This window comes from Orcinus orca, chromosome 14, assembly GCF_937001465.1.
Source record: "Orcinus orca chromosome 14, mOrcOrc1.1, whole genome shotgun sequence".
Taxonomy (NCBI): domain Eukaryota; kingdom Metazoa; phylum Chordata; class Mammalia; order Artiodactyla; family Delphinidae; genus Orcinus; species Orcinus orca.
This window is the reverse complement of record NC_064572.1, coordinates 86,100,532-86,115,321: the sequence shown is the minus strand read 5'-3', so window position 1 is coordinate 86,115,321 and position 14,790 is coordinate 86,100,532. Positions and strand designations below refer to the sequence as shown.

The following is a 14,790-nucleotide window of genomic DNA, read 5'->3' as shown; positions in this document are numbered from 1 at the left end:
GCCTCATGTATCAGGCATTCCTTTTCCTTTCTTCCTTTTGAACTTTCAAAGTATAAAAACAGTGAGAGACTAGAGTAACGAACCCCCACGTATCTGCCCCCTGACATTCTTGGATCAACTGTGTGCGTCTGTGGCCTGCCCCGCTACGCATTCTTTTCCAAGTCACACCTAGATATCTTGTCGTTTCAGCTGTCAACATTCAAGTATGCGTCTCTAAAAGGTACGGACTCATTTTTTAAAATAAACCTAACTACTATATCAATATCTCGCCCCACAATATGAATTTCTTAATGAATGGCATCAACTATCACACCAGCGTTTAAATATCCCCCACTGAGTCATCCATGTTTGTTCAGGGATGCTTTGAGTTGGGTTCAGCACAATGGGGGCCATCCTGCCCTCCGTCCCACCAAGCTGACACGGGCTCTCAGCCCAGGGCAGGGGTGGGAGCTTATGTCCGCTGCCTCCCAAGTGTTCAGCTTTGCTCCAGTCAAATACGGAGCAACTGCTCTCCTAGCCAGCCTGCCCTACAGACGTGCAGGGTCAGAAGCACACTTCCCACGCACCTGCCCATCACCCCGCAAGGCCATGAGGAGGCGGGGCAGTGGGCAGTGCGGGCAGGAGGGCAGGGAGGAAGAGGCGGGGGGCCCTTACCTGCGGTCGTGGAGGTCCAGTTGCTCTGCGCGGTGGTGGTCTCGTTGCCCTTGAAGGCCTTGGCGAGGGGCAGGCTAACACCGGCCAGCAGGAGCGGACAGAAGGGCTCCATGGCAACCCTGCAAGAGGCAGAACGGGCTCAGAGGGCTCGCCCGCCACCCACCTGGGGATGGCCAGCCTCCACCGAGGCGGGAAACTCAGGGAAGACACAGAGGACTCGGGAAGAAAAACAGTGGGCCGGGGATCGGGGTGACAGTGGGGACCCTTTGGGAGCGTGGCTTTGTCAGTCTGCGGTGGGGGGGAGGTCTTGTACTGGCACGATTTCTACCTGCACTTGGGAAGTAGCCCCACCTTAGAACAAGCCAGGTTAGTAGCGCCATAACCACCCGCAGGTTATAAAAGCTCCTGCTGTTTTTGTTTGTTTGTCTGTTTCGGGAGGGAGAGAAGAGGCCAAGGACGTGGAGGTGCCAGGGGAGAAGAAACTCTTAAAACATCGCGAGGTCTGCGATTCCGAGAGGCAGCTTCACAGACCCTGCAAGAGGCCCGGTCACCTTGGCTTGAGGATTGCCGACGACAGTAACTTGCTGAACGTACAGGAACATTTCGCTGTGCCCGTGGTGACACGGTGCAGTATTTCCGTGTTGCATCACAGCAGCCCAGAGATGCATCAGCGCCCTCGGTTACGTAGCCTGTGGCCACAGGGCTGGGGGGCTGGAAGGGGGGTCCAGCCACCTGCACAGGGTCCCCCTTTGCTGTCCCTCGGCCACAACCACAACTACACCCCGGCCCTTATTCCGGGTGCCGGCCTTGAGTACCTCCTACCAGAGCTACAGGAAAAGGTCCCCAAAAAACTCCAGCCCCTGGCCGTCCACCTGTCCCACACTCCGGAGCCTGATTAACTGTCGTGAAGCTCAGCTCAGTCCCCTGCCTCGTGAGGTGTGAACAGTGACTTGGGGATGAAGAGCTGGCGTCACGTCACTGCTCCTCTGAGCCAAGCACTTTGCCGGCAGCTTTCCTGTATCACCCCGTGTAATCTTCACGACTCCGGGCTGATATCAGGCCTTGCATCTGGACTCTGCTCCGGTCTGAGCTCTTAGGGGAAGCAGAGGGAAGCCCCCTCCTGGAGGAGGGGTCATGGTCAGCTCATCTCTGACAGACCCACTCGGGCACCTCGGGGATGGGGGAAAGTATTTATTGGGTGGATGGGCAGACGTGCTGGGCAAACCCAGACTGCAACGCGGCTCGACAGAGAAAAAGGCTCTTTCGCCCAGGAGACCTGCAGGCGGTCACCTGGGACCCCCTACTCAGCGCTCCGTTTCGGCAAAGACACCATAAATCCTTGGGAATCATGATAGTGACCTCTTGGTGGTACAGAAACCCCTCCCGAGGGCTCCCTGCAGCTGAAGGTGGGCAGTGGCACCTGCCGGGTGGGATCTGGTGCTGATGATGCAGGCGTGTCCTCCCTCCTGGGCGCCCTCCTCCGTTTCCATCCACGAGCCCTGTCCACAGTCAGCCTGGGCGCCCGGCCCTACAGATGGCACGTTCCTGCAAGAAGCCTCCCTCGGGAATACGAATGGACCAAAGCCAAGAAACACTTGTAATTAGAGAAGGCTCTGAATGAACGCAAAAAACCCAATCATTTTCTAGCAATCACCACTATTAAAATGAAACCATTCTGAGCACATTATGACAATTATCCCAGAACAACTACCACAGTCATGATCAACACTTTTAGTTCCTTCTTCTTTTTTGTTTCCAAAATATATTTTAGATTTACTAAGTAAGCCATACATGCAAAATAGCTCTCGCTCTGTGAGCACCTACTGTGTGCTACACCCTTTCTATGGGTATCACCCTCACAGAAATCCCTCCAGGACGGAGCAACTGAGGCCCCACGGGGGAGCTGGTCCATATCCAGTCCAGAGGAAACTCAGGAGCCGCTATTCCAATCCTGGGCCGCTGGAGACAAAAGCCCTCAACCCCTGACAGGCACTCTGCATACACTGCATTAAAAAGTTTATTGAGCACTGTTATGATACTCTTAATATATGGATAAAGAAGATGTAGTACATATATACGATGGAATATTACTCCTTTCTAGAATGAAATAATGCCATTTGCCGAAATATGGATGGATCTAGAGATTATCATATTAAGTGAAGTAAGTCAGACAGAGAAAGACAGATATCACATGATATCACTTATATGTGGAATCTAACAAAATGATACAAACGAACTTATTACAAAAGAGAAACAGACTCACAGACATAAAAAAAACAAACTCGTGGTTACCAAAGGGGATAGTGGAGGTGGGGAGGGATAAATTAGGAATTTGGGATTAGCAGATACACACCACTATACGTAAAATAGATAAACAACAAGGACCTACTGTACAGCACAGGGAACTCTACCCAATATCTAAATGTAAAAATATAATATACATAAAACTGAATCTCATATATATAAGAATATATATATATAACTGAATCACTTTGCTGTACTTTGCTGTACACTTGAAACTAACACAATATTGTAAATTAACTATACTTCAATAAAAATGAGAAAAGGAAATAAGATCACTAAAAAAATATATTTGAGTAAATTGTAGTGTAATTGATTAGAAGGTATTAATTGGTTTAATACAACCCAGAGAGGCAGAATTCCTAGGTGGAACATTTTTCTCTTCCATGCATTAATTTAAAAACCCTCCTTTCCAAATGTTCAACGATCTAAAGAGAGGCCAGACAAGACCAGCTTATCAGGAATCAGACACCATGAGTTCTGCAAGGGCCTCCTGGAGCAGCAGGTGATTTGCCTGGTGTGACCAGCAGAGGGCACTAAACGTTGCAGAATTCAAACCCAGCCCACCACCTAGAGTCCCTTAATCATAGCACTTAAGAGGCCAATGACAGCTTGCCAGTCCCTGGCCATTCACCCTCAAAGGGTTTGCACAAGCTACCTGATAAACACAGACACGAATCAGTACAAAAATAATGCTTCAAACAGTAATTAAATCTATACTGACTTTGAGTGATTCGTATTTAATCAGTGCTTGTGTGCTCACCAAATGGGAAGTACTGTGGGGCATAAAGCACGTTGCTCTCCAAAACTGAGATTATCAAAACAGATGATTTCCAACAAAGCAGACTTTATTTTTACACCCTTCAAAAGTCAGCCAGCTATACATTTGATTAAAATTGTCTTTTTCTAAACCCCATTTGATGCCTTTTCAATACTATTCTTTAGGAAATGGCTCTGGGGCAGGCAGCCCGCTTGGTCCTGGAGATGCAGAGATGAATACAGACCTGTCCCTGCCCTAAAGCAGCCCTCCTGAGCTGGAAGGACGAGTGGCAAACAGCTACCCCTAAGACACCCACTCTCACGCTCTGGAGACGTGCGGCCACAGCACCAAGGAAGGAAGATGGGGGCGGTGATTCACCTGGGAGGTCACCAAGGCTCCCCGGGGTGGAGGGCTAAGCGGTCCCTCCAGGACACAGAGGGGACGGACAGGGGCTTGAGGGAGACGACAGCACGACCTACTGTCCAGACAGTGGACGGTTTGTTCTGCTGGACTTCTGGTACGTGAAGGTAGCAGGGATGAGCGAGGCAGAAAGATGGGGCTGAGTTGAGAAGGCCCTTGAGTGCCATGGTAAAGCGTTTGGTTTGGTATTAAAGGCTCATTTTCCATCAACAGCCTAGACTATCAGAGCCCCCTCACAGTACAGTGTTTAGGACTCGGTGTGTTCAATGTTGGGGCCCAGGTTCAGTCCGTGGTTGGGGAACTAAGATCCTACAAGCCTGGAGGTGCAGCCACAAATAAATAAATAAAAACCCCCAAAACCAAAACAACCCCCGCCGAAAACCTACATTATTAGAACCACTGCGGGCATTAAACAAAGATGCCAATTCCTGGGCCTAACTCCAGATTCCAGATGTTGGAAATCCAAATATATGGGCAGTGATGGGTTTTACATAGACTGAAGCTGAAAACCTTGGCTCTGAGCAATGAACCGCCATGGAAGTTTCAAGTGACTGGAAGCCATCAGGAGCCACTGTTAAGATGGGGAGGGAAGCGGGGGGTGATGTAGCCTTTGCTGCCCCAGGATGGTCCCAGAGCATGGGCTTCACCTGGGAGCTGGTTAGGAATGCAGGATCCAAGGTCCCACCCAGACCTCTCACCCTCTCGGAAGGTCCCTAGGTGGTTCCTATGTGCGTTACAATTTGAGATGTGCTGGTCTAGGCAATAGATGGAGTAGGTCTGGACTAAAGCAGGACCATGGGAATGGAAGGGAGGCAGCATGTGAGGGGGGTTTCAAGGGTGGAATCCACGTGGATGGTAATCAGCTAGACGTGGTGAAGAGTCGGGTGTCAGAGGCGCTGGGATTTCCATATTGGGAGGTGGATGGGAGGGGACATCATTCATCAGCTGAGACGGGGGAGTGGGGCCCTGCTTTGGGGGGCTCCTACGACGTGTGACAGGCTAGCTGAGCTTCCTCCCCCACCCTCACCGAAATCCCACGGGAAATGTCCTGCTGTCCTTGCAGCGGGACGACAAGTTGTATTTCAGGGGGCTGTGGGCCATTCTAGTGGAGACCACCAAGAGGAGGGGGGTCTGGGGATTGGCTGGAAGGGAGGGGTGGGATTGAGTTCACTCCAAGGGTAAGTGGCAGGGAGACAGGTGAGGATTGGGGTGCTTGGCTCAGGGACGGGAAGGGGAACTGGGCGGGAGACCGGGCAGTGGCAGCTGGGGGACAGAAGGAGGACAGAAGCAGATGGAGGTGGAACCAGAGCAGGAGAGGGCTTCTCCCGCCCCCTGCCCATTCCCCCCAGCCCTGGCTCACAAGCTTCCCCTCACGCGCGACCCCATCTCTCCTTTCCCTTGACTTGTCCCATCAGCTTCTGAGGTCCAGCAAGTCTGAGACCGACGCTTGCTCCCTGGGGTCCTACCACCCGGTGTGAGTTACAGTCATTTGGGTGTTGGGTGACCCAAGCAGACCGGGTACTGTCCCAGCCACCCCAGACGATTGGGATCTTCAGCGCTTTGAGGGCTGGCGCCTTCCCTGAGCCGGTGTCTTTGAGGAGGGGCTGCCTGGCTGACCCCTCCTGCCCAGCGGGGCCTGGAAGTGCCCTTTCCAAGTAGCCCTGGGTGTCCTGGCAGACTGAACCAGACTGCCCCCTGCGTCCCCAAGAGGGTAGTGTTTTCCTTCTGCAGCTCCAGCCCCTCCCAGGTGGTTCTTCTGTTCTCGATTACATTGATAAAACAGACGAGGCTCCTTCACAAAGGAGCAGATGAGGATTTGGGAGCCATCGTGCTGGAGATTTAAAGCCATTGCACTTAGAGCCCTCAGAATGGGTGCCGTATACTTCATCATCCAAATCAGGACCCTTTTGAGAGTGAAGGAGGGGCTAAAACAACTAAAGCTATATGCTTTCTAAAATAATTATTGAGGAGCATTTTGGTCTTATTAAAATGGGAAACTATTAAGGAGTTCTGTTCAAAAACTATTTTTTAAACTTAAGAAAAAATTCTAGACGACAAAATTAACGTATCAATGCACATTACAGCAATATTTGGGGGGAAAAACCTTTTTATATTGTCTTTATGAAAATAAAATAAAAACATGAACAGAATATTTATTCTCAGTACATGTTCACCTGCTCCAATAAATTTCTTCGCCTTGTCTGTTCTTAGTATGTTTCACTTTTAATATATTCTTCAATATCCTTAATATTTACATTTCTTCATGAAATTGCCTGTAATTTTTTTCAAAATAGCATCTTGTGAGCTCTCATCGCTGAATTTGTTTATCCCATCCTTGCTTTTGTAGGAATTTTTATGTCTTCCTGTTCATAAACTATGTTTTTAATACTTGTAATTCTATAAAAGTCTCAAAGCTGCGAGTTTTTGCTTTTGTTTTGTTCTGTGGTTGTGTTTTCTGGTGTTCTATTTGTTGATGGCTACTATTAAATATTTCCAACTAATTTATAACAGAATGAAGCCAACATTTAGGGCCTCATTTAGAGAAAAGTTCACCATCTTTGGACTCTCAGATTGATTTACAAAGTAATTCTTTGACGGCCTAAACATTTCTGAAATATGCTGAACAGAGAAGGGAGAATGCATGCTATCAGCCGAAGTATTTTAGAAAATTCAACATCGGCTTCATTACCAAACATTTTTAGTTCAATTACTCTTGTAGTTATCGCCATTTATAAAGTCTGACGTCCTCAGCTTCCGTTTTAACGGACAGAACATCCCGTTGGTTTGGACACAGTTATAAATTATTTGTATACCACAATCAATTCTGAGGGGGATACACTTACCACAAACATTTATATTATCCTACAAAACAAATAACTGTATCACAGATGTTGAATTCTTTCATCAAATTTGCAGTAACATCAGCAATCATGTCAGGTGCTTATCTTTGACGGAGCAAATTTTCAAGTTGTGGTTGGATTCCGTGAAATGGAAAAACCACTGAACTAAGATTGGAATTAACTGATTTCCTGTTTGAAAATCACTATTTGACAATGACTCTGATCTCAAACTGGCCTCGTTTGATGCTTTGTGAGGTTCGTCTGCTATGGGAGCATTAACACCTATCACTTCACCTTCAGTAAGTGCACAATGACACTTGGAGCTGAAAGCAGGCAAAATTAACGAAGAAGAGCCGTTTGATCTAAATGAAAAGTCATGCTTTGCAGGGCACTACGTCCTGCATCTTCCATCCGTCATCCTCAGGCACAGAGCTCCTAAAACAGCTGCTAAGTAGATGCGGATGCAGCAGTGCCTTGGGGCTCAGGGAAAGGATAGCGATAAATGGGTCTCCACTGACCCTCCACTCAGCAGTGTAGATGACAGAGAGAAGGTGGCCAACTCCAAGGGCCCCCCGCTGGGTGAACCTCAGACCACGCTGCTTCCACCCACCTGGGATGAGACGTGGAGATGCCTACAGACGGGGATGGGTGGACTAAACCTCGGTGGCTACGTTTACACACACGTCTGACTTCAAAGGCATGAGTTTACTGGCTCGTTGTGTGAACCCTGTAAACCTGCAACGATCTGTTGGGCTGATTATTTGTTCATTGGTTCTTTCCTCTTTCAGTGATATTTACCGAGTCGACTGTTTGCCAAAGTCTGGAGAGACAACGGAACAAATCGAGCACCGCCTTTTCCTCCCTCAGAGCTCATGTTTCAGCAGGAGACAGGAAATAACTAAATAATGACAGTGCAACTCTGACGTGCCAGGAGGGGGCCACATACGGTGAGGTGGCAGCACCTGGCGGGGACACCTACCCTGTGCAGGGAGGTCTGAAAAGCCGCCTGGGGAGAGGGGTGTCTTCTCAATGAGGAGTCAACCGGTCCACGGGGGGAAGTGGGAGGAGGAAGCAGGGGGGCCCCCCATGCAGAGAACGTGGTCCTTAGGAAGCCCCAGGACCTGCCCAGGATAAGGAAGCCCGAGGGTCTCTCCTGGCAACGCTGAGGTGGGTTACCTTAAAGACATCCAGGAAAAGCTTTCCAGCAGGACTGTAGTAAAGCTCACGCCACTGGGCAGAATGACTCCTGCCCCGGGGCTTCCTGAGGGCGGAGCTGCTCTCATGCGTGCGTCCATCTGGCACAGGGGAGATGCTCAGGGAACGTGGTGGAAGGAAATAAACCCCTTAGGCAAAGCAGAGCAGGTTCCTGTCCATCTTCTACTGGGACTGAAGGCCCAACTGCGTTTAGTGTCTCTCTGTCTCTGTATCTCTGTTGCTCTCACCCTCTCTCTCTTTCTCTCCTCTCCCGCCCCCACCCGGATGAAGGTCTTTGCCAGGCCACGTCACCTCTCTGACCTTCCTTCCCAATTAGTAAAACAAGAGGATCCAATGAGATAATAACTGTGAGTGAATCTTGTGAACTCATCGGCCTGGGCTGGTTATTAGAACTACCGGGGCACCACGCGTGCTGCAGGGAGACTTTAAACTCAGCAAAGTGACTGCTACTGTTTCCCGAGAAGACCTCCGCCCCATCGCTCCCCCTGGAAGCAGCCAGGGCAGTGGGCACAGCCTGGGGCGGGGAAAGCAGCTGCTATTTCCACGACAGAGCCCGCTGGCCCGGAGCCTGGATCCTCACTCACTCTGTGGTCCTCGTCAAGAACGTCTGTGGAGGTCGTGCTCTCCTGGGATGGTCTTTGTCGAGGGAGATAAGCTCCCTGTTGTCCCACAAAAGAACCATTTCTCTGCAAACAAGCTTCAGAAACAGCTTGGACAGATCCGGCTGTTGCCACACTGATGCCCGGGAACCACCCATGCACGTAGGTGGGCAAGGCGCCGGCAGCCCCTGAGCCCAAGCGCGTGCGCCCAGCCCGGCTGTGCAGGGGCCTCAGCCAGCCCATAATCAGAGTCCCAAGTCGGCCCCAACCCGGACACATGGCTTCTCCCGCTTGTCCCCCTGGGCTTTAGTGACGGGTCTCTCAGCTGTGCTGGGAGCTGCGGGCCAGGAGCAGAAGCAGTGCGAGCCTCCTCCAGCTAGGCACAGCCCATGCCCCTTGTCACCTACCCAGGCGGGGCGGAGCCAGGGCCAAGGGCACTGTGTCCCCTGCTCCCCAATCTTTCCTGGGGAACGCCGGTCACAGTCACCTTCTGAGGCAGCTGGAGAAAGGAGAAGGTGGAAGAGCTCAGGGTGGGCGACTCCGCCTGCTCAGGCGGGGGGCTCAGGTCCCAGAGTGGCTGCGTGTGTCCTCCCAGGGCGAGGCCTCCAGGCTCCACAGAGACCCCCACACACACACAACCCCGGCCCAGAGGCAGGCAGAGCCGTGCAGATCCTTCATCTAACTGCAGACAGAAACGGTTCCTCACCTCCCCTGAGCACCGTGGCTTAGAACGTCTGCCACCCGCCCTCTCTGGAAGGTTCTGAGGATAATGGAGGAGACAGGCTGGGGAAGCTCAGTGCTCTCTAGGAACCCAACCCATGCTCCTCTGGTCTCCAGAGCAGAGGCAAGCTGCCAGGCCCCTGGCCAAAGTCGGACGGAACCACCCGACGGCCTCCCTCTGCCTGCCCGGCTCTCCCTGCGGGAGGCTCAGGGTACACACGCCCTTTGCCCCCAGGCCTCTCGGCCTCTTCGCTCCTGCCGGAAGAAGTCAGGACCCTCGGCAGCCTCCCGTGGCTGTCACCCCCTGTCATCTCAGCCGGCCAGGTCTGCCCGACTGGAGGGGGCATCTCTGGCGCAGGCGAGGGGCTCTCTCTGCAGCTGCTTATCCAGGCCCTCAGTGGAGGGCAAGCGGAAAGAGAAAGGCCAGCCATCGGCCCCTCTCAGGTGACCCCAAACTGCTTTACGTACCCTTCAACGCCACGTGTGCGCAAAGCCTGGCGGGTTGTATGCGCGGATGGAGAGTTTCACACGCTCCCAGGCCCGCAGTTACGCACGCGCTGCCAGCACCCTTCCGGGCGAGGGAGCAAAGCGAAGGCCAGGAGGACGAGCCTTCTGCCTGCTGACGAATCCCGAGGGCAGAAAGGCAGCTTCAACCAGGAAGATCGCACACGGTACCTCAATGATCCCAGAAAGCCAACAAGCACTGCTGTTCACCTACAGTCGGGGTTACCGCTCGACACCCGTGGGGTGCGGGTCGGTGAGAGATGAACCTGGGGCTCCGGGCATCCCTCCATCCCTCAGGCCCCTGAGAAAGGACTGTGCTTGGAAAACCGCCGCCAGGAGCACAGACAGACGGCGGGTTTCCTCAACTGCTCGCCTGGGAAACAGACAGGACAGGGCAGCACCAGTTTTCTGAAATGACCCCTAATAAGACGAGTCAAGCCCTTTCTGCCTGCCGGGCACAGAGCTGAGCCCCTCCCAGCCTCCTGATAAACCCTTGAGAAAGCAGGGACCGCTATGTGCCTTGGGGCCTTGATTACCTAGGTATCTGGTACCTGATCCCACCACGCCTGTCTTCTAGAAAATCAGGACAATATTACCCACGGGGCAAAATTATTACTTTTCTATGCATTGGGGAAGAATAAAAAGAAGAAGAAAGATGTATTTTCACGGTAAAGGAGAAACAAGCCCAGACCTTTCCCAAGCTTCAGGGGTGAATATACTTACACATGAGAGATTTCAATAACAATTGTAAGACCCCCTGAAGCAGGAAAATGTGCGGACTCAGCAAGTTCCCCTGTATCCACAGCCATCCCGCCTTTTCAGAGAAGGCTTTGCTTGTTAAAAAGGAAAAGATGCAAAAGGGTACTTTTCATCATAGCTGCTGAAGGTTGGAACTTAATTGCTTTTGGACAAAGGTAACTGCACAGGTCTAAATGTCAAACCCTTGAAACATCAATAAAAGGAGACTAGCAAGGAAGCCCATGTGTTAGGAGAGAAAAAGGGGGAAGACAGCCAGGGCGAAATGAAGGAGGCAAGCCTGGGCAGTTCGGCCAGGCAGGGCCTGCGTCGCCCGTCGTGTCCCCCAGGGTCCCCTCGTCTGAACCTCCCCTGACAGCCGCCCAGAGAGGCGGGCGCCACCGCTGCCTCGGATAGACAAGGACAAGGGAGGTCAGAGGGTGAGTTGCTGGCCACCACCCAGGCTGTCAGGGCAGAGAGCACTGGGGGAATGAGGGTGCCCTGTCCGCAGCCTGAGGCACGTCCTGGGCTCAGCGAATCCCCGAGACAAGAGAACTAGAGAACTCAGCTCAAGGAGAGGCTGGGTCCTGAGTGAGAGGACGCAGCGTGGGGAGACGGGTGTGAGGAAAGCAGACGTCACGGCCACCGTTAGGTGACGTTACTTGGCCTCGGAATAATGGATACCACAGTCTTTTACCAAATTTGAGGCCACGAGTTCTCAATCCGTTAGGAAAAATGGCCCTTCCGCAGAGCTAACTAAATTCTCTCCCTTTTAATTGGGGGAAATATTGATACAATAAAATCAGCTGATGTAATAGCATCTGAAAATGTATCTTGCCGTTTGATGACAAAGTGATATGTTTAGGAGACAGAGTGCTGCCTGCTTTTAGGAGCAGAAGGGGCCTCTCTGCTCTCCACTATCGAAGGTTTGCGTCAAGCTCACCGAGGTCCACAGGCCTCACAAAGAAAAGTAGATCCTGAAAACTGCGAGCAGTGAGCGCGTCGACCTATCGTCCAAGCTCTCTGCGTGGTTGCTTTTCATCACTGTCCTCAGAGGAATGACTGGAGGGACTCTGAGAGCTCTCACCTCAGAGAGAAGACGGGCCACGTGTTTAATTCAAGGACAAGCGAGTCCTCGAAATGGAGCCCGGATGGACGGGTGTGGGTCAGCCCTCAGACACGGCCCCATTGGCTCCGGGCTTGGGCCACGCGTGCTGTCTCTGAGGTTCTCCGGGGCTCTCTGCTGTCTGGCAGGAAGGTCTCTGAGCAGAGCCACCCTGGACCCGTGGGGGTGAGAAGTGAGGGCAGCTCGAGTCTGTGCAGCCTCCCACCTCCCAAGGCGTCGGCGGCCAGCCTGGAGGGCAGCTTACAGCGTCCCAACCAGGCCGGTTCTAACCACAAACGGCAGAGACATGAAGACACTTGGTGTGTGGGACACAGTGGGGCCAGAGCCGGAGAGGAAGTTGCCCTCCCCTGTGAACACCACGGGGACAGGCCCAGGGGACAGGCCCAGGCTGGCCATCCCAGCTCCCGGAGGCCCTCAGTCCCCACGCCCGGCGCAGGACTCTGGCACTCGCCCGCTCCCACGGGGCGCACACGCTCGTGTACTGCACGGCATGTGGGGCTCGGCTTTCCCCCCGCAGGCCTCTTCCTCCCCACTTCTCTGCGCTCCCGAAGGGCAGTTTCCAAAGTGTAAAGATGCGCTATGAGGCTGTGGGCAGCGTGGGCAGGTGAGAGGTTTGTCGCAGGTGCAGGGAGGTGGCGCTGGGGATGCTGAGTTGCAAAAGGAGTGTGCAGAGCTGCGGGCACCCTGCTGCGTGGGGTGTTCCCTGTCACTAAGGCTACAGCAAAGCAGTCTGCCGACCTTTCCACCCTTGGGAGTTTTGGGGGCTTTCCTTGCCGGGGCCCCTCGATTCCCACCCCTGTCTGTAAACACACACCCACCTGCAGCCCATTCATGCCCAACCCAGAGTTCACGATTTACCACCACTGGGGAAGCCCAGAGAACTCACGGCCACAGGGCAGGTGAGAGGCACCCCCTGCAGGCCGGCACACTGCAAATCCACACAAAGGGCACATGTTGCCGTGAGTGGGACACGCCACAGCAGAGGGCCAGCAGGCCAGCCGCAACGCAGCAACTTACTTTCACACATTTTATCTGCGAGGCCCTTTGGCTAAATGATGGGTCCGGTACGATGAGTAATTCAGGGCCGCTGGGACTGCTCGTCATGAGCGGGCAGTGACACAGCCACGCTGGGTGGTTTCCAGGTTTAAAAGCCTTGCACACGGGAGAGGATAGGGTCCTGATGTCTCGGTGGAGCTCGGTGTGTCTGGAAGACAGCAGCACCCATGCAAGGAATGGGAAGGATCGGAAATGCGTGCCCAGAAAGACTGGAGGAACACTGGGAAGTAGGGCTGCCAGATAAAACGCGGAGCACCCCGATATCAGTACGCCCCGAATATTTCACGGGGATACTTATACTCATCCGCTGTTTACTGGGAACTCACATGTCGCTGGGCTTCCTTTGGCCGGTTTTAATTTGCTATATCTGGTTCCCCTATCAGAGGGTGTCAGGGTCGTGGTCTGTAACTCGCTGGAAGGAGGGGCGTATAGCCCAGAGAACAGAGAGGAGCTCTATGGAGAAAGTGACCTCGGGGAGGAGCTGGCTTGGAGGAGGGGCGGGACAGTGCCTTCAGGGTCAAGTCTGCAGCCCTGTGGGCCACCCGGCAGGTCACGTCCATCAGGCAGGTGTGACGCTCTTCCGAGGGGGTTCTGGCTGGAGGTGGAGCTTGGGAGCTGCCAGCAGGCAGGTGACCTTGGCAATGGCTGAAGGACCTGAGAAAAGCAAAAGTGAAAGAAGAAACGGGGCATGGGGTGAACACTGGGACCACTGACGCCTAGAGGCTCCCGGAGAAAAGAAAGTCAAACAGACTAGGAAGGAAGAGTCAGACAGACCTGGGAGAACCAGGGGACAGGCAAAGGAAGGGCTGATCGCTGCAAGGCGGTGGGAACCGGCAGGGCTGGCCCCTGGGCCCCAAGACCTGCCCGCCAGGGGGCGCAAGTCCTTCCTCCGTGGTAGCTGTGACCCTGCAGTGCAGGGCTGTTGACGTCCTTTCTCCTCCAGTGGTCATGGCAATGGAGATTTCCACGTGTCCAGTTTGGGAGTTAGTCTGCCGTGACGCTGACTTTCACTCTCCTTTAGAAAACTACAGCACAAGCTCAGATCATTCACCTAACGGGTCAGATTTTCCAGATTCTGGGTCTCACTGAAGTCCTGGCAATTCAGACCCTTCCAGACATGGGGCCGGAAACTGCACTACACCAATGCTAGTGATGAACATGGTCACGAGTAAGTGGATCTCTGGCCAGTCCTTGGTCCTGAGCTCCCCTGGCCCAGCCCAGGCAGACGCAGACAAGGGCAGCCCCAGACCCTCAGCTGAGATTCCCTGGGAATGTGGGAGTCTTCCCAGCAGAACTGGGAGTTCTGTTACAAACATCACAGGCTTGGTTTGAGGACTGTCCAAAGTAAAAGTCTCAACACGAAATCCTTTCTGTTTAGTAAAGTCAGTAGAATTCAACATGGTGATTGGACTGGGATCTTTCAGCACTCAACTTCTTCCTAAAAAGTAGGTAATTTGTCCTCCATGGCAGGGCAGAGGGTACATGACATTTACTTTAATCTCTCTCTTGTCCTCATGTCACGTTCTTCTCTTGTGTTCATGAGACTGGGGGCTCAAAGGAGACCAGGTGTGCAGGAGCTGCCTGTAAATGGGCACTGACTGCTCAGGTACACAGGGCGAGCCTGCGTGGACGGGCTCAGGTCTACAGGGAACGTGCAGGCACAGGGCGCACAGGACCCGGCTTCCACGCCCAAGTTGCCTCCTGTAAACTGAACTTTACATGATTCGAGAGCAAGATTTGATTTGTTGGATGAACGGGTACATTCTGGAAGAAGAGGGTGTACAGTGTGGGGGAATACGAGCCCTGGAAGTTCAACCTCTGCCCAAATGTGACTGGTCTCTTGGAAACTTTCAGTTATTA

At 52.9% G+C, this 14,790-nt stretch overlaps 1 protein-coding gene across 6 annotated transcripts in view; it reads right to left on the bottom strand.

Moving 5' to 3' along the window:
- PTPRE (protein tyrosine phosphatase receptor type E) overlaps positions 1–14,790 on the bottom strand; it is a 167,088-nt gene that overhangs the window by 44,738 nt on the left and 107,560 nt on the right. For all 6 annotated transcript variants that reach the window (XM_049696753.1, XM_049696755.1, XM_049696756.1 and 3 more), the window contains exon 3: positions 655–773. In XM_049696753.1, coding sequence (XP_049552710.1) covers positions 655–766 — 112 coding nt within the window. In that variant the 5' untranslated portion in view covers positions 767–773. The remainder of the gene's footprint in view (positions 1–654; positions 774–14,790) is intronic.